The sequence below is a fragment of the Ambystoma mexicanum genome, chromosome 10, assembly GCF_040938575.1.
Source record: "Ambystoma mexicanum isolate Mex_15411 chromosome 10, UKY_AmexF1_1, whole genome shotgun sequence".
Taxonomy (NCBI): Eukaryota; Metazoa; Chordata; class Amphibia; order Caudata; family Ambystomatidae; genus Ambystoma; species Ambystoma mexicanum.
In genome coordinates, this window is record NC_090932.1 from 66,126,423 (window position 1) to 66,147,338 (window position 20,916).

The window sequence follows — 20,916 nt, forward strand, 5'->3', positions numbered from 1 at the left end:
GAGGATTTTCAACGTTACCTAGTGGTCACTAAATGCACTGTCCACTGTTGATAATGTGCCATTAGGAGGAAAATGCACAAATATGTCCTAAAACATTATTTTTCTCATTGTACTCTATTTCAGATTCTACAGGTAAAAACTCTTAATGTCTACTTGCTATCCAGTCTTGGATACACTCTCACTCCTTCATTTCACCCTTAAACAATTGAGATACTTCTCCCTCTAAATCTATTTCTTGCCTGTCTCACCCCATTCTGCCTCTTTACCTCACTTAAATTTGCCTTTCTATATGCCAACTCGTAATCTTGATCCTACTCTTTCATTTTCACTTCACATTTCTAATATGGCTTTTACTTACCACTTTTATCATTACTGTATTTAAATTATTATTCAATGATTTAATGTATTATTCAATTTTATTCTGTGAAAGAGTAATGCATGATTAGAACAAAGACTTTTCCGATGAGGTTTTGAATCTTTCTGGTGCAGACATCTTCCCAGCTCCCAGATAGTTTCCATGAGAACATTTGAAAGTAATCATTTGCTGCCTAATCTTAGACACACACAGGTAATACACATATGCATGTGTGTGGCTTTCCTTCCCAGCAACATGATTTCTTTGCCAAATGATTGGAAGACTTGACATGGAATTACAACTCAAATGTTTGTCTTAAATTTAACCATTCTCTAAATAGGAACATTGTCATTTACTTTTTGACCGAGGTAAATAGCAGTTTTCTTTGTTTTCAACGGAAAATATATGTGGTATATGAATATTTGGGAAATAATGTATACATTCTCAGAAATGTGGTAGTAATTGGAGATTAGCTGGATATCTACTTTCAGTTGAAAAACATCCTAAGTGTTGTGTAACCAGTGATGAGGCCCAAAAAGGCCTAAACAAGTTTGGGGATGCGTGTGGTCTCGTGCAGAAGGGATGTGACTTAGCAGTTCGGGCTGGACTGCCCTTTTTGGGATGGGACCATGCCTGATTTGCATATGGTCTTTCCCCTTCTATAATAGCTTGGCAGGCGAAGAACGGTGGTCTGGTGGGTTGCCCAGAGCAATGCCAGTGGTTAAGATTGATTCTAAACCTTCCCGCCATCACCGCTTGTGTTTTGCTAAAGTCACCCTGAGTGGGACGGGTATGCCCAGACGTGGGTCCCGTGCCTGCTGGGCCTAGAGACCCAAGCTACTCCTCACTGATGAGGCCCAACAAGGCTGAAAAATGTTTGGGGATAATTGTGGTCTTGTGCAGAAGGGATGCAACTAAGCAGTTCGGGCTGGACTACCCCTTTTGGGGTGGGACCAAGCCTGATTTGCATATGGTCTTTCCCCTTCTGCAATGGCTTGGCAGGTGAAGAAGGATGGTCTGGAGGGTTGCCCAGAGCAATGCCAGTGGTTAAGATTGATTCTAAACCTTCCAGCTATCACCTCTTGTGCTTTACACAGAAGGACATATATGTTGGGGCAGGTGATACATGCCAGTATGCTCTCATGAGAATGATAAATCTATTCAGTGTGTCGTCTTGTTGTGTGAAGATGCACATCCAATGTCCTAAAGGGATGCACAAGTGGGAGCTAAGAAAGCTATTTTAGCATGATATTATGCCCATTGTATTGACGTGGGTGACACGTGAGGTTGTGCGGCCACAGCAGATTTAAAGTAACTGTAGCCGTGTTGTACATTAGAAAGGTTTTTTAGCTGGCTGTTGTTTAAGAAAAGTACACGTCTAGCCAAGCATTTGCTCATATAGGACACATGGTGTAGCACACATATATTATTCAGATATAGCTTGGTGGGGTGGGGTCGATTTGTATTGGATAGCTACATGAGGTCGAATTTGTAGGTGTTGTAGTGAGCATATAGTGGTCATGAATTAGCAGGCCAGCATTAAAGGTGCAGCGTTTGCCCTTTTACAGTTAGGAGCTGTAATGGTCATGTAATTCAATTTTATTCTTGCTGTTAACCGGAGAAGCTAAAGCAGCCAAGGTAAGGATGGAAGAAGCTGCCAAATAGTGTGCAATTAATTGTTGCAAGGGAACATTTTCTCAGAGGTCATGAACTACATTTGAGACAGCAGGTGCATTCCCAGACAATAGCAGAATGAACAGACAACGGTGGGGAAGGACACACTCCAATACACATGAGGGGTCACATAGCAGCAGTACTAGCATGCAGTATGAAGTTAGGAGCAAAAGCGTCACCAGTTGCCTCAGGACACTTGGTCCAGAAATAATGATGCCGCGGTAGAATGAATAAATAAGAAGGAATGAATTTCCAGTAGCTGGTCTCACACACGTTTTTTCAAGCAGCTATTCATTAAGAGAAGGTGGAAAGTTGTGTTGGAGAGTTGGCAACATACAGTGACAAGGGAGTTGGGGAGGGAACAGGTGAAAGGGGCAGAAAGCCATACGTACTAATTATGGGAGAGGGATTGTGGTGTTACAGGGGATGCAACAAACGGTTGGTTTTGCAGATTTGTATTCCTCACAGGATTGGTCGAACTTGACGGGATGCTCTCACCCCTGTTGTCTCAAGCCTAGCTGTCCATTTACAGCAAGCCTTTTATCACATTGTGCATGAGAAGGACAACCAATCCAAAGGTTTAATTTGATGCTGACAAGTGAAATATGATGTGGTCAAGGGGTGGGTTGAGGGATATTGTCGACAACTTTCAAGATGAAGAAGGCCTCCAATAGTAGTGTTAAATGCATAGGTACTTTGGGGATCGATGACAATCATCCAATGAAGAATGTCACAAATTTGAATAATTGTAGCACTTTATTCTGCTTAAAGACTGTACCCTGGAAGGGGTTTTGCTGATGTGATGCCGTACCATTTTTGAGGAGCGGTTTGTTTTTCTCCTGGCTGTTTTTACAATAAAGCTGTGTTTTGCCCTGCACATTGTAATCTCCATTTTTGATAAATTTAGATTTACTTTGGGGAACTGACTGCACCTGTACATTTGGAAGCCCCAGCGGGATCTACAATTTCCACAACGAGCTCAGGGCTCCATGCCGCAGACCTTAAGGGTGTGGCGCCGCCCTGTAGAGACCAGATCCAGTCCACCAAATGAGGAGGCCTGCAGACGCTGAGTTGCCAGAAGTCTGCCTGATCCCTTGGGTGGGACTGGAGGTCTGGGTGGTGCAGGCATTTTAGAGGGGAGACCAGCCCCAAGGGGATTCAGAGCTCCTATATCACTTGTGTGTAGTAGTGCATGAACATGAATGCTTTTGGTAATTCTTATATTTATTAGCAGATTGAATTGAGGGGATCTCCCCAGTTGTGGGGAAAGGTGGTGCCATGTAGTATTGCATGCAGTTTAAATAAGATATTGAAGGGAACTTCTCCATTGGGAGGAAAGATGGCATCATAAGTAGTATAAAGTTGTGAACTGATGTAAACCCTCCTTATAAGGGGGAAGACAGTGCTGCGTAGAGGTAGATATAGTCATTGTCCCAGAGAGTGGGGGAGAGTGGAAGATATTGTTGTGAATAGCAGTGATCTGTTGTGTAGAATTGTATAGATTCGGTAAGGTAGGATGTCGTGGCTGTTGTAGAATTGTGACAATTTGGGTGAGGTAGTTTGTAGTGGATGTTTGTGTGGGTGGTAGTATATGTGGAGTGGGGTGAAGTTTAAAGAGAAGGGTGAATGGGTTGAGTTGAAAGGTTTGGGATTATATTGCGCAATGTGTCTGGTGGTGCCGAAGAAAAAGAAATACTGGTTGATGATTGGAGTTTTTGAAATTCCTTCAGGAGATTTTGTGAATTGAGCCATTACAACTGACATTTTCTTAATTGGGGGTGTTGGTAAAGCTTTCTCTTTTTAACAACATTCCCTCCATTTTTATGGACCCCCAAACCTTCTACTTTTGTTTTTTAATCTGACCTGAATTTTGTACAGTGCAGTGGAGCGTTCAGCTTCACTTCACTGGCGTTTGCTCATTCAACAGCAAGAGACTGACATGTCCTTTGGCTGTCAGTACTGGGTAACTTGTTTCCCTTAGTATTTTGAATTTGTTTTCACTTATGGAAACTTTGTATTATTGTACAATGCATCTTACAATGCAGTACAATGGGATACATATTTTGCTTTTCCCTAGACTAACACTGAAAGGATATTTGGTTACTTCAGGTGTGCCTTATAGACCAGCTGCTGGCAGCAGTTACTTTTTGCTATTTTCTGGTGTATTTTGAGTTAGCCTTACCGCGTTTGCCACGTTTTTGCCACTGACTGTGACCAGTGTTCTAACATGGCTGAGCCACAAGGTCTTTAGATTGTCCCTTGGTCGTCTGGTCACTAATCCTTCTTCCTGACCTGTGAGGACAGGAAAATCCTTATATGGGCACGCAGTGCCTGGGAAAGTGGAGGCTTTTTGTCGACTACTGCAGGGCCATGTGGGCTGGAAGCCAGGAAGTGGTTTTGGACTGACTGGTCCCAATCCACAAACTGGTGTGTCTGAGTGATATGCATGAGCTGTGCCACCAGTGGTCCTGATCCCGATGTCAGGCGGTGTCCAACGAAGAAGAGCCTTCAGAAGTGTCCCTGACCTAACCGAGGGCTGACCAGCTCAGAGTTTGGGCTACCACACTACAGATGCTGCTGTGCTGGGTGTTGGCACAGAACTTTGGGGGCTGCCAGCTCGTCCTACAAGGGCTGCCTCTGCTGAATGTCAGGGTTTCAGCATTCAAGGTACTCACGATATGAGGCTGACTATGACAACTGTGTCCCTTCCTGTCGCCAACAAGAGGCGACCATCGTCCAAAACAGTGTTTCTGCATCTAGTTGTGTGCTGATAGGAGGCCTGCACTGAGAAAAGCTGCAATCTCCAACTGGAAGCCCTTGCACCAGAAATTGTCACGGACCAGGGACTTCCTCGAACCTGCAACTCATAGGCATCTAGACCGTAAGAAACCACAGGAAACACAACCTACGAAGACCCTCTAAAGACCTGCCAAGCTCTAAAAGAAACCAGGAAACCAGAGTATGGGGTGAGCAACTGAGGTACTTACCTGAACCCCATATCTCTCCTTTTAAATGTTGCTAACTTTTACAACTTTTTGAATAGTTTGGCTTTGCCATTGCTTGTTCATGCAAGCAATCTGAACGATGGGGTCCCTTTTATTCACTAGAACAACTACCTTTGAAACCTCTTCATCTGTCCCCAGGATCCCTCCACTAATTTTTTCCCATCTCACAAAACTGTGTGGAACTTTGGTGAACCTTTGTTCACAAGCCCCATACATTTTAGGGATGGACTCCTAAAGTCAGTGGTTTATTCCTGTGGACATGTAGTACATGAGCTAATACTTACGTTCCTTTAAAAGGGTTTGTTATGTGTTTTGCCCTACTTCAGTGAATGTATACATGTGTAAGGTATTAGTCTTGTGTGATAAATTACATGATAGTAGTCATTTATTATAGTGTTGCATGGACATTAATAAATATAATATTTGTATAACTGTTTGTCCAAGTATGTTCCTTGACTTCTCACTGTGTGTACTCATTGATGGCCCCTTACCAGTCTCACCCTTCCCGAGAATTAGCTTTTACCACTCACTTTGCTACCTTGAACGGATGTGGCTACAGCTTCCTAAGTTGTCCCTGTCACTAACTAGTTTGGCCTCCCATACATCTGTCCAACAGGCCAGAGTATAGCAATCCAGTCCTGACAAATTGGTGATCAGTTGTGGGATTCCCTCTCCACTTAACAAATACTTGTTCAGTGGTGAAGATCAGGAATTGGGTACCTCAGTATAGTCCACTGGTGAAGTGTCTGGATAACACTTACACAGTACACTGTGATCTTTGATTGACTTGTAGTTGAAAGTCACGTACTATAATTGAAAGCATGGAGGCAATCACTCTTACTACTTTGAGTACTTTTAAACTGAACCAGCTTAAAAGGGTATGTGGAGACAGAGGCCTCACAGTCTCTGGCACCAAAGCTGAATTAATTGTAAAAGTTCTGGATTTTGAGCATAGTAAGGGGGTACCTTCCCTTAATAACAGTACTGGTAGTGATGCTGGGACTGTGCACAGCAGCGGTAATGGAGTTGCTGCCACTGCAGCTACTGTAGGAAGGGATGAGGATTAGGAAGGTGAATTGTCTGCAAATTTATTCTGTGACTACCTCAGAGGCTGAGGCCATTATTTTTACTTAGAGGAGAAACATAGGCTCAAGCAAATGGAGCTTGACTTCAACCTAGCAAAATTGGACTTTGAGGGGGTTGAAAGACAGAAGGACAGAGATCACCAGCTGGAGCTGGCCAAGATATAGGCTTCACAGTGCGTGCTCTTCCAGGCGATATGGTGATGGTTCTAGGTCCTCTTCGCACCCAAGGTTCCCAAAGGATCTGCTCAATGTGTATGTGTATGAGGAGACGAATGACAAAATTGATTGGCTTGTGACTTTTCAGTATGCATGTGAAGTACAAGGAGTGAGTGATGCTGATAGAATTGAATGGTTGCTCAGCAGACTGCCACATTCTGGCTGTAGCGCCATTATGGAAATATTGACAGCTGACAGGTAAGATTGTGCAAACACGTAAGCACTAATCCACCCAAGGAGGAGAATGGTTTCTCTAAGCCTCCCTATGTGACCAACACCATTGGACTTTGATTCACCTGAAGAGCCAGTGACCACATAAAGGGGGACCCCAAATGTAAGGGTAAGACCTTGGGGATCCACTTTGTAAGTCTGGCCTTTCCTCAACATGAGGAGGAAATAACTACAAGGGTGTCCCTTGCTTTAGATCTCTTTCCCACTGGTGAATAATCTGAAGTTAGTCTAGATTACTTGGAACATAGTAGTGCTAGAGCGTCTGCTCCCATCCCAGTCCTGTCTGTGAGAAACCTGAAGGTGTCTCACTTACTAGTCCCCAGGGATCTGTCATCCAGGTGGCCAGGACATGGCCATCGCTATCGGATCCACTTCCTGGGGGTGGACCAGTGGGGGAGGGTCACCTGGATAAGGGGTTTTCGGGGAGTGGAAGTGGGACACCGACTGGCGAGACGCACTACCCCCTTCCTTGAAATATGCTTTGCCCATCCTACCTGGTAGGATATTTAGAAGCTCTAACCCCCTTTTTTGATACAAACACTTTCTTACACCGCAACAGACAACAGACTAACACCAGAGCTGTTTACCTGCAGGTCCCAACGCATGGGTCAGGTAGAGTCAGGCAATTGACAATAACCACGCACACCTGACGGCCATTTACCTTCCCCACGGGGATAAAGGGTGAGCACAAGAGCCCACTATGATCAAGGCCGAACGCACAAGTAATTAGCTACACCGAACCGGCAGTTCAAACAGAGGAGAAAGGTGGCAAGACCTGAAGGGACAATGAAGGGGGAACTGCCCTTGCCATTTTCAACTCAGTCCTGCGATGCCTCCGAAAGGGAAATCATAGGACCAGGAGATAAGCTGGTGTGTGGAGGAACAGATGTCAACGGTGCACGGGGGTCTCCCGTATTGATAAAACAGGCGGGGAGACACACTGGCTACTGTGGTACAGTCCTTGTCTGTCACCAGTGTCACAGAAAAGGCCTAAATTGCCAGAGAGCGGCATGCTAGTTAATTTTGAGTTAGAAGACACTTTTATGGTCATCAAAGGGATTAAGGCCTCAAGGGGGCCCGGTCCTGTTGGGCTCGCTAAAGCCACCATTGAAATAAACCCTTAACCCTGGGCCTGCCTCTTATGAGCTGTTTGATTTTGTTGTTAAAACTGGTAAGATGACCAGAACCAATAATGATTCCGGTGAACAAAAGAGGCTGCGCTTGGACCCCAATAACTTTCGCCTACTGGCTATGTTGGACTCCAGTGGGGAGACCTTTGCTGCATTGCTATTGAAACAACTTACTAAGTGGGTGGAGTCCACTAATTGGCTTAAATGCCAGCAGCCTGGTTTCAGAAAAGGTTGCAGCACTTCCAATAGCAGCTGAGTGCTGCACCTACGTATGTCGGACGCCCTTTGTTGTACGGACATTTGTTTATATCTCTGTTACACAGATTACAAGGCAGCATTTGTCAGTGTATCCCGAGTTAGACTTTGGGATAAGTTGGAGCATTGGTGGAATGATCCTTTGCTGTTGTACTTTATCAGTTTGCTCTATTCTGACACCCCAGTGACAGTTAGATTGACGCAGGAGAGTAACACATCTGAATCATTCGCCACTATCGTTGGCCTAACACAAGGCTGCATGTTACCTCCTCTTCAATCTTTTTGTTTCTTATATGGATGAGGCTTTATGGACTAGAAGCAATTTTCCTCCCAAATTCGGCGGCAAGAGCAATGTATGGTTCTCGTATGCCGACGACACAGTTTTGCTTGAACAAAAACCTATTGGACTACAGCACTCACTGGATGCCTTAAACTTGTATGCAACATTCAATAAGCTACAAATGTACTTTGAAAAACTAAAGTTATGGTACTTGGAAGGAAGGTGATTGGCAGACCGTTCTAATCTTGGCATATACGCAATGCCATCTTGAGGGTGTGAACACCTATAACTACTTTGGCTTGCCAGTAAGGGACTTCCGCTTTTTGGATTTTTATGCTTAGACACCAAAGTCTATTCGGAAATGGCAGACAATTAAGTGTGCCGTTAATAAGCGGGAGGGGGTTACTCTAATGAAGGGATGCTAGAGGTTTACCCCAAATGTATCATACCCTGGATCCTGTTTTTTAATTTATTTATTTATTGTTGTTTTAGTTGATCAACAACTTTTTCAACATAAGAGAGAATGACATTTTTTGTCTACATGATACATTAAAATTAAGTAAACAATAAACACATAAGACAGGACTTTAAATAGTTAGAATAGTGTATGCACCTCTTATTAACAATAGCTTTTTACAAGCACAACACATCATTTGTACTTAATGCAGTTTGGATTAAAAATTATTTCCTTTTGATTCACAATCTTCGTTGGAGAGCATAAAAATACAAAACAATGTAAAATAATTGCATATCATCAACCATTGTGCCTAGAATGACCAACCTACTGTGATGACGCCAAGGCCTTTAAAGAGTCTTCAATTTTAAAAAGAAGTTTAGTTAAAGCTAAAACCAGGGTAAGATTTGTTCCCCACATACATCGCTCCCAAAACATTTGTCCCATACCCTAGATCCTGTATGGCTTAGAGATATTATTGCGTATATGCTATGTGAGCTGGCTTCAGAAATTGAGGGAAAGATACTGCGCTCTTTGCAAGGATTGTCTGTTGCTACACCGGTGGAGGCATTGAGGCTGGAATTTGGCCTGCCCTCCCTTCTATTGCTAAGGAAAATGGCAAGGTATAAATTGCTATTCGTAATTTCTTTGGCTGCTGACTCTGATTCACCATTGCTTGGCCTCACTGTTGAACATGCCCAGATTAAGCCAAGTAATATTGCCTATTGGGATCTGTTAGCTACTGTGAACACTCACCTTAAGGAGATAGGGCTGGTGTTGCCTGTGGCCTGTGAAACCTTTTCATGTATGAATACATTGAAAGATAAGACACTTAAGTCTGATCAGTCGCAATCTACTTCTAAACTGGCTGAAAAGAAGAGATGTATGAAATATGCAATCTAGGGGTCTATCTCTGAGTCCCCACTTGGATATTTAATTAAGACGTACAGTCCTCCCCTAATACGCTTTATAATATATCTCCGTTTCAATATCCTTTCCGGTGATGGAGTACACTGGAGCTTGCAAGGATATCCCACGAGAGGCCAGACTTTGTCGTTTTTTTTGGTAAAATATAGAAACCGCCAGACACATTCTGATGGAATGTCTGTCTATGGCTGCATAATATAACAAAGTGTATCAAAATGTTTTGAGTCCTCGTTCTGATGAACTATGGTCTGCAATCTATGGGGCAGAGTCATTGGTAATCGCTGCGGTGGTGTATCACTTATGGGAGACTTTTTTGAAACAGTTTAGCTTATTACTTTTGTATAGATAGGATATGATTTGATTTGTATTGATATCTATTGTGATGTTTGTATGGCAACAATCTTTTTAAAACAATTTTGTATTTTGTTTTAAAGTATATTTATTGTGATTGCATAGTGTAAAAGGCTTGTATGACAAGCTATAAACATATATTTTTTCAATAAATAAAGTATTGGAAATTAATGTATGAATGATAGTTGACTATCCAAGGCTTATTTCAAAGGTAAAAGACATTTACAAAATACACATATATCAAATGTTCTATACACAACAATCGAACAATTAGATATTGTATGAGATTTATTCATGTTTAGTTAATTTTATTGAAAACTCTTTATTAGATCTTATAGGTAGATTCCATCGGGTTTGATTTAGCGACAGACACATTTGCGGATTTCTTTGTATATTCAGGTTGGGTTACAGTAATAATAATGGCGGGGGGGATGAGAGTAGGCTGTGGGGGGTCACCACCCTGCATACATTTGTGGTGAAATGTCATTAAAGAAAAACAAAATAAGGCAAAATTGTCTGCGGCAAAAAAACTTGATGAAATCACATTGATCTTATTAGATCTCTGAATAGGTGTGTGTTTGTTTGCAGTGAGAATTGGTTGCATATTATTGCTATATGTATCGTGACCTTAATTGGATGCATTTTCAAATTTTGTTCTGACTTTTTTGATGAATCTTCATTGAACCACTTGTTGAATGTTTTGAGTGGGAAAATACATTTTTTAAATGATATCCCTTCCAATCCCATGTTGGTGTTTATTTTTGACAGCTAGCAGCATACACACTGTATACACACATCGTGTGTTAAAGGATTTACACATGTTTTTGTACAGTGTGTGGTTTTAGTGGATTTGATCAGCAGAGCTTGGGCATGTAAAACAATGTTGGAATCTACCACTGACAAAAATCAGACCAAATCTTGCTTGCATGGCACATTGAAACAGACAACGATCCTGTGGATTCCTATGGAATCTCTATGGTTTGTTTTTTTTTACATCTAAAGAAAGCAGGTGCATTGCATAGCAACCCATGGATATGCTGTGTGCCATGCATACACATGGCAGGTAGCATTGAAATATAATTTTGTTACAGGTGTAAATGTAACATGGAATAAAGGATGGAGTGACACTTTGAACAATATGGTTAGAAGATAGAGGAAACAGGGCATCAATTTCTAAAATAATTGGAATTTTTCCGTTACACTAACCAATTAAGGTTAGAGAAGACTCCAGGATATTGAACCTTCGAGCTAGAGAGGGTACATCGTCTTTAGTAGAAGACAGAGGTTTAGTAGTACAGTTTCATCTTGAACAGAATTGACACAAGATACTTCATATCCCTGAAGAATGTCCTACATCGTTGTGCTAATGGGACAGAAACTTGTACAAGTTGGGAATCTAAAAATTCAAAATACGCAATAGCCATTAATATCTAAGGCTAAGGGATCTCAGTGTGAGTAGACTACACGGGTTTGACCCAAGATTGAATTTATGAATAGAACCCACTTAGGTTGATTCACTTGTGTTGTTTTAAGGTTGTTTGATTTTTTATGTGATATGATCATTTTTATGATGACTTTTTAATTGACTTTGCATGACTAATAACATTTGTATTTCTTGAGTACTATAGTATTATTTAACCACGAGATAGGATACCCATGTGTGTTTCGCACCTTTAAGGAACCAAACTTCTTTTTGTAGACAACAGACATGGAATAAAGGATCCACCTGGATTTCTGTCTTATATTTACACTTTTTTTAAAAATAAAAACTAATGAAAATAGCATGGAGGGATCTGATTGCAAGTAATGAGAATGCCAAGCAGACCCCTCATTGCTATTTTTGGTTTCTTTAAAATAAGCACCTCTGTTTCTCTGGACATCTGTTCCCCAAATTCACATCTTTTAGCATTTAGCTTTCAGTCTATATGGACTCCTCTGTATTTTCTACCAGAAGATGCATGTTACCCAGTCCCTCGTCTACACTGTCATCAGTCATTGCATTGAAGAGAGCTGGACTGAGTGACCAGTCATGGTCACCTTCACTCTCCATGTCGATCTAACGGATTACATAGTTTATCAAATTGGATCCACCGCAACTCGATTCAGAGACTTTTCAATGACTGTAAAATTACAATCAGGGCTGTTTTGAAATATAAATTATTGACATCCACTGCTTTGTTTTCATAAATTATTATTAACTGAAATTCACATTATGTTACTTTAGTGTGATATACAGTTCATGGGATCGCAGCTGAGAATTTGGAGAATCCCTGACAGTACGTCGACTCAGATATCGGATGAACGAATTAGGTCAAACATCTGCATAGGTTGGAATGACTAACCATGGTAACACTTTGTTTTCTAGATCAGGCTATTCACACATGTTTTTTGAGCCCACAAATCAAAATGTGCATATTAATGAGCTAATTAACATGTTCTACAGTAAAAAGTGAATATTATTGACGAAGAGTAGATTGGAAAACAGTCTGTAAGTGTGTATCTTCTATCAAAACAAGTATTCCTCATGAGAATTACCTGACTTGGGGCCTCATTACAAGTGGTCCGGTCCGGTAACAACAGTTCCGCTAAGCCTACCGTTCACCGTTGTTACCGGACCGGCACACTACAAATCTGCAGGCGGGTGTTGTCCCGCCCGCCAGGGTCAGGCCTGGCGGGTGGAACGGCACTCGCCTGCAGACTTTGACGGCAGTAATTTTTTTCGAGTCTGGCGGCAAGCCATCGGTATCACTGGCAGGCTTACCACCAGACTCGACATGAATCCCTTGGATTGGTAAACCGAGGCAGCAAACTCTGCTCATTCAGATGAGAGCAAATCCCTTTCTCCAGGCATGAAACTCAGTTAAATGGACTAAGGAATATATAAATCCACGTGGAATGAAATGGTGTAATTCATTTCCATTTATTTTTTTCTTATTGCAGGAGCACTAGAAAGAATATTTTGATTCCTATTTATAAAGATTTGGGTATTCGACATACCATGGCGGTTCAGCTACACGTGTTATTGTTTTGTGATAAGAGAGCTACTTGGTGAAAAAATAATCATTGAAAATACACTTAACGTAAGAAGCCGACTATTTGCGTGCAAATTTTTCAGCTTTAATGTGTTGTATTGCAATTAAATGTTTGCGTTATTTTATGAAGTAATGTTTATTTCGGAATAATACATGATTTGGTGATGATTGTGGAAAACAAGCTGCCTGCCTTCCAGAATTGAACGAACTTTGACATTTCTTGTTCGCTGGATCACTGCACAGGTCAGGAAATAAAAATTGCTAACCACAACCCAGTGATCAAGTTAATTTGCGTATCATGTTGAATTCTGCAACAAAGAGGCAATTAAAATAGAAAATCAAATACCTTTTTCATGGCAGCAGCATACAGCAATTGCCCACACGGTGAATTAAGGGGATGGGTTGGCAGTGAGTACCGGTGCCACCTGGTGATTTGGGGTTCAGGAGATTATTTTTCTAAGGGTCATGTTGTAATGTGTTTTCTTCCTGCCTTGTCTTCTATGTATGCATGCTGATGTCATGAGAGTGCGCAGAGTGGAATGGGATGTTGCTGCGGAGTGTGGAGTCTGGATGACAGTGGGAGAGAGGCTGGCTGTGAGAAAGGGTTTGCCGGTGGATAGCCCTTATTGTACCAGAATCTTGTGCCTTGTAAGATTTGGGGCCGTTCTGTCTTGAAGTGCAACACATGAAAAAGCTTTTTGGGCCTGCGGCTCCTGGTCGTCTCTAGGGAAGGACACTTTGCAGAAGGTCACCCTCCAATAGTCATGGGCTCCCTAGTGCCGGATTTCACATCTCAAGAAGCCAGTAATGGAACCGCACTCAGCAGAAAGGACTTCATAACTATGCAAGTTTCTAATCAGTAAGAAATACACATTCTTGACTTAACATCACAATGCTGATGTGCTGGTGTCAGTGCTTAGAAGAAAGTGATGCACTCACATGTGTAGCCAGATATTGTTACAGGATCTCCTTGTCTTGGCCCGGCTTGAGCAGACACTTGCACAGAGTAGTAGTTCCCAGGGATCAGGCCCGTCACGTTCACATATTCTGCTGTGACTGTTACGGTGAGTGAAGGGGTGCCCAGAACCTCCACCAGGTAGGAACTTGCGCCATCCTCTGGTGGGGCCCAGCCAATGAGCAATGTTGTTATTGATACTGGGGTGAGAGTGATGTTTCTGACAAGGCCAAGATCTGCAACACATAACACAGGTGAGGTGTCAATAATCACAGCTTCATTCAGCACTCCCCTTTCTCCCAATCAATGTCAGATTACACTGTGTAGGAGGGGTCGAGGGGGCGGGGTTAATCCACTTAGGCCATATGGTTAGGTTGGCCAAGAACATATTTATATTCCAGCATACCCTAATTGCCTCATTTGCATAGACCTACTGTGAATATCTTTAAGGCTCTATAGTCCAGTGTGTGTATATAATGCCGCCAACACAGCAAAACAGCACATTTCTATATGTAGTTTATCATTTTAGAATATTGTGGCATTTTACACTTGCAAGCTCAAACACTCATAGAACACTTTTTCCACAGAAGAAAGACAGTAGTAATTGTTATTTGCCAATTACATTGAAACACATTAATTTCTGCACCTTTATTAAATGTGTGACAGCCACATAGAAGTTGTAAGTCAAATAGGCATCTCTCATCCCAAAGATGGCCATTTGCTTATCAGCTTATATTGGTTGCATCACTGTGATGTGTCAATGTGTCGACATGTCCATCCCATGTACACATGCAGTAATACACACCTGATTCCTGGTCGCCTATGGAGAGATGATGTCCCACAGGGAACTTCAATTAAAACCATTTCTGTTAATTGCAACTTATGATGTCTGACAAAATCCATAAAGAGAAAATGGCACAAAGAAAAGATCCAGTAGAAGTGGGTTTAAGGGGAGGGGAAATGCCAAAACGAGAGCAAAGCTTCCAAGGAGGTGAGGAATGGAAACTGCTAAAAATAACAAAAATGCAGATAAACAAAGGGAGGCACAATGCAGAAAACAAGGTCCAAGAGAAAGAAAAGAAAGGGGGAAAAAATAGCTGACTCCAAAAAAGGGAATTGTACAAGAAGAAGGAAAAGAAATGCGCGGAAGAAAGGAGAAAGAGATGGGAAGAAGAAATGCCAAAAAGAGAACAAGGCTTGGAAGGAGACGAGGAAAGAAAATTCGCGAAAATAACAAATGTTCCCAGTCTACAGGTAAAAAAGCACGTTCTGTAAAAGCAGCGTTCAAATTAAGGAAGAAAATGATATACATACCCTTGCATTAGTTCCCCTTGCCTAGAGGCAGGGAGCTGCAACCTTAGGCTTTCCAGATGCTTTGGACTTCAACTTCCATCAGCCCTCGACCTCATAGGCCATGTTGAGGGATCATGGGAGTCATAGTCCAAAACAGCAGGATAGCTGCAGGCTGCCGAATCCTGTGGGAATGCTATCTGTTATACAGTGTCTATCAAAAGGAATAGAACGATGAGACAACACATTGCAGACATTGAATTTCAGGCCAGTCGGGTTTCTCCATTGAGTACTCAAGCTGTGAACGCTGCCATTATAGTGCGAAGCGCCAACCCTGGAAAATAGAGGAGAAAATCATGAATTATTTCAGCATTGCCTGCAGGAGGTATTCCAGGGCGATCCTCTTTCAAAATAAGACTGAAACAAACTTCTAAGGCTAAGACACTGTCTTTATATGTTGGAATGACAACCAGAGTAATAAGCAGCACCTAATCAGGCGTGTCCTTGCCCATGTGACCCACTCACACATATGCACATCTTGCATTGACCAATTCACACGTCCGTCATTCGCCTTCTCATTTGGTTTGGGACATAGACAGTGAAAAGAAGAAGTTATCCTTGGGATGGTGCCACATGGCGGTGCTGCCACATAACGAAATGGCTGCCGTTTGCTGATGTAAAACTACCAGCATTTGATGGTGAAGGAATGGTGGTTGCCTTGTTTCGTTCTACTGCCTCCCAGAATGTCTTAGAAAAAATGTGACGCATACACGTGATGGAGAGAAAGAAAGCAAAGACACTCGGTGGATTCTGCGTTTTTTCAACGCTATCAAGTTTGTTTAATCAGATTGCTCCGCTTGCATCAGCAATACACAGAAACACAGCAAATATCACAGTTTAATTGCATTTTGGTCTCGTCTGCATCTCCCGGGGCTCTCCTGCAGGGGAGATTTGAGGATGTTTCCAAAATGGTGTCTTGTGTTTTCAGTATCATTGCATGTCTTGATGCTGTCTGAAAGACAGGCCAAATGGTTATTTGTTCAATCTGGAGAAATTATCTTTGATAAATAGGGTTTACATCACGATTCCAGAGTCAAGCCAGACAGTGGGCCTGATTCCGAGTGGTGTGGGATAAAAGTAGAGGTAATTCTGTTACCTCCATTTTTCCTGGTTTGGCAGTGTTAACACTGGCGGAATTTCCTGGTGGTAATACCATGGAGGATGTATCGCAATAGATCCTCCACTTTACCTCCACAAATCAGCAGTATTACCACACAGTAATTCTACCGCTGGCAATACTGGCAAAAATCCCAAATGTAATCCTATGCAGTCCCTAAAATAGGGACTAACACCGCCAAACCGCCACTTATAATCCGGCAGAATTATCACCGATGGTAATACCGCTGGACCAAGTGACAGTAACGGTAATACTGTTTGGTGGTATCTCAGTGGTATTAACCCTGGGATACCACCAAACTCATAAAGAGGCCCGGTTTACCAAATGGATGTCTTAAAGATTGTGTTTACCATTCTGCAATATGCAGCATCCTTTGCATAGCTACCTTGGAAGCCATGGCAACGTTTTCCTGTACCCTTAAGCTTACCTCAGAAGATGGCATCGAAACATGTGGAAGCACCAACTCGGCTTTCAAACAGCATGCTGAGGCATAAAGCTCAAGAGATTAAAGCACTTGGAGAATTGGATAGCAAAAGGAGACAGGTGTTTTAGGTAATGTATACTTTTTAATGCATCTATTGTGAGGGTAATACAATTGCTACCACGACATATGTCAGCTGAGTTTACATATGTTATTAATTGTATTGAAGACATAACAGTACTCATTTATGGGCACATTAGTTTGAACAAATGTATAGCAATATTTTGCACTCTTTAAAGATTTTATTTTGTTCTGTGAATTTATCTGTTGCAGTTTGTGCTTGTATCGTACCAGTTTGATGGTAAGTGGGCTCTAACGAGATCGGAACGTTTTGCAAAGTACAGTTGATGAACGCATATATACATGCTAGCAAAATAAATACCACAAAAGACCCAACAGGTTGCATCCTGTTCCTGGAGCTGATGGGCCTGGAGCTTAAAACATTTATCAACACATTACAAAGCACCGGTTTGAACTCAGAATGTTGGGTCGAGTAAGACAACTAGAAATACTGCTTATGTTTAATTTGTAATGACCAGTGAATGATGGATGTGCCTTGAAAATGCGCAAAGTGGTGCGAAACACACTTTGGCTACAGTGCAGTTCAAACTGTTGATTGATGGCTGGTTCTGTAAATTATTATTTGGGCTGTATTGTTGTTAACATTTTTACTTGCCCAGCTGAGGAGTTGTTTAAATTGTTATACCTACAGGTCTTAACACCAATTATAATATATGGCCTGGAGGCATTGCAATTGATAGAACTGGACTGGCTTCAAATTCTTGAAGGAAAATTTTGGAAAAAAATACTCGGTCTCCCGGGCTGTATCCCAATGGCCATCCTTAGATTAGAGCTCGGCCTTACTTCCTGGAAGTCTCTTGTACTCAGGAAGAGAGCCGAATTATACCTAAAAGCAACACCTGACACAGCCAATTTATTGTTAGTGGCGATTCATTGCGAAATTAACAAAGCATCCTCATATCCTTTTATGAAAAAGAACATCGTCAAATATCTTGAAGAGATCGGCTGGATCCAAAAACAACAAGAGGTCTCCACTCCTGTGTTGAGAGCGTTAGCCAAGAAATCTGAATTGCACGATTGGATTAGCAATTTTGCACACTTGGAAAACCTAAAGCGCTATAAATTTGTGCAATTCATGAATTACACTCTCAAGAAGCCATTGCCATATCTGAATCTATGCCCTTCGCCACGGTTACGACGATTTATCCTTTTGTTAAGGATCGATCAGTTGCCTGTACTGGCCATAAGTGGGATTAAGAATAATCTCCCCTTACCTGAACGTTTCTGCAGGTTGTGCAAGGACAGAATGAAATCAGAAACGGGCAAACATGTTCTTACCAGATGTGTCGCTATGATAAAGGTCTACACATCATTTTACACAGATTTTGTCCATAACATGGAACATGTTGGCAGTAATGAATTCTGGCAAAGAGCCGTTAACGCAAAGGGAAACGGAATGAAATTATACATTGCCATGTATAATGTTTGGATGACTGTCGAGAAATTATTGGGCATAAACATATAGCGAACTGTCAACTCATGGATGCTCTCCTTCTGTTTTACTATGAGAAAGTTTTTATCAGGAAAAAAAAAAAAAAAAAAAAAAAAAAAAAAAAACTCTATAATTTTCCCACCAGCAATTACTATTTGGACTTGTAGTCTTTAATATGTAAAATAATTAATATTCATCCACTGGTGGATTACGAACACATCCGTACATTCTTTTAACTTTGAACTCTGAATGTAACTCATTTCTCTTTTTATGCTCAATTCTCTTTTTTCTTTTTCTCCTTTTCTTTGTTTATTCTGCTTATTTTGCTCCTTATGTTATTATTCTTTTTTCTTTATTCATTTAATATGCTAGTATTTATTTGTATGATCAATTGTTTTTTCTTTTGTTGAATGTAATTTTTTATGTCATGTGAAAAGCTTATAATAAGCTGTAACACATTAATAATAAATTAAATTAAATTAAATTAAATTGTTATTTACCAATTAAATAAGAATCATTGTAAATTCTTTAGTAAAGGTTCTGAACATTGTATTTAGCGTTTTTTCGATAAAGCATATTTGCATAAAGATTATTTTATTTTCGTGAGAGGGAGAGTGACGGAGGTAATCGCTAGCTGATGTCTGTCACGGAGGTGGAAACTCAGAATGAGGCTAAGTCAGACAAAAGCAGAGAGGAGAAGAGTGAGCAAAATGTGTTGGTGAATTAATCCAACCACTAAAAACCCAGAGGTGCAGCTGTGGCCTAATAGGTGATGATGGGATCCAGGCATCTGTAAGGCTGAGGCATACCAATTGGCAAGAAGGAAGTGGAGACATATAACTAAGATGGCAGAGCTAGTGAGAAGGCCCAAAGATCCAAGATGGGAGAACAAACCAAAGAGAAGAGCTTGTGATGGACATATAGTTAGAGATGGGGCTCATGAACCTCAGACATGTGAGGGACATAGAACTAGAGAAGGACCCATGAACCTCAGACATGTGAGGGACATAGAACTAGAGAAGGACCCATGAACCTCAGACATGTGAGGGGCATAGAGCTACAGAAGGGCCAAGAACTGAGCTATGTGAGGGGCATAGAGCTACAAAAGGGCCCAGGAACCGAGCCATGTGACTGGGATGGAGCTAGAGAAGGGCCCATGAACCTACCTGAGCCATGTGAGGGACACAGAGCTAAAGAGGGGGACATGAACCTGAGCCATGAGAGGGGCAAAGTGTCAGAGAAGGGGCCCATGAACCTGAGCTATGTGAGGAACACAGAGCTAAAGAAGGACCCATGAATCTGAGTCATTTGATGGACATATAGCTGGACATATAGCTCGAGAATGCCCCCATGGTCATGAGTCAAGCCAGGGATATAGAGCTAGAGAAGGGGCCCATGAACCTGAGCCATGTGAGGGATATCAAGCAGGATAAGGGGTCCAAGAACCCATGTCATGTGAGGGGCATAGAGATAGAGAAGGCCCCATGAACAAGAGTCATGCCAGGGACATAGAGCGAGAGAGGCGGCCCATGAATCAGACTTGTGTGAGGGACATTGAGGGAGAGAAGGGGCCCATGAACCTGAGCCATGTGAGAGACATAGAGCTAGAGAAGGGGCCCATTAACCCGAGGCTTGTGAGGGACATAGAGTTAGAGAAGGGGCCCATGTACCTGAGTCATGTGAGGGACATAGAGTTGGAGAAGGGCCTGTGAACCTGGGACATATGAGTGACATACAGACAGAGAAGGGCCCATGAAAGTGAGCCACGTGAGGTACATAGAGCCAAAGAAGGGGCCCATGAATCTCGGCCATGTGAGGGAAAAAGAGTGAGAAGGGGCCCATGAAGCTGAGCCATGTGAGGTACATAGAGCTAGAGAACGGTCCATTAACCTACGCCATGTGAAGGACATAGAGCTCGAGAAAGGAAGGACATAGAGCTCGAGAAAGAGCCAGGAACCTGATCCACGTGAGCGTCATTGAGTTATAGAATGGCTCGTGACCCCGATCCTTGTGAGGGACATAGAGCTGGAGAAGGGCCCATGAACCTGGGCCATGCGAGGGGCAGAGAGCTACAAAAGGGCCCAGGAAGAAAGGTATGTGAGGCTAGAGAAGGGCCAATGAACCTGAGCCATGTGACGAACACAGAGCCAGAAAAGGGCCTATTAACATGAGTCATGTGAGGGACATAGAGCTAGAAAATTGCCCATGAACCCAAGTCGTGTGAGGGACATAGAGTTAGAGAAGGCACCATACACCTCTGCCATGTAAAGGACATACAGCCAGAGAAGGGGCGCATGAACCAGAACTATGTGAGGGACATAGAGCTAGAGAAGGGCCCATGAACCTGGCTTGTGTGAGAGACAATGAGCTAGAGAAGGACCCATACACCTCTGCCATGTAAGGGATATAGAGCTAGAGAAGTGTCCATGAATCTACACCATGTGAGGGACATAGGGTTAGAGAAGGGGCCCTTGAACCCAAGTCATGTGAGGGACACAGAGTTAG

The 20,916-nt window shown here is 42.2% G+C and overlaps 1 protein-coding gene across 1 annotated transcript in view; it reads right to left on the bottom strand.

The window, feature by feature from the left end:
- LOC138492813 (tenascin-X-like) overlaps positions 1 to 20,916 on the bottom strand; it is a 759,772-nt gene that overhangs the window by 478,900 nt on the left and 259,956 nt on the right. The window contains exon 13 of the mRNA XM_069620166.1: positions 13,935 to 14,250. Coding sequence (XP_069476267.1) covers positions 13,935 to 14,250 — 316 coding nt within the window. The remainder of the gene's footprint in view (positions 1 to 13,934; positions 14,251 to 20,916) is intronic.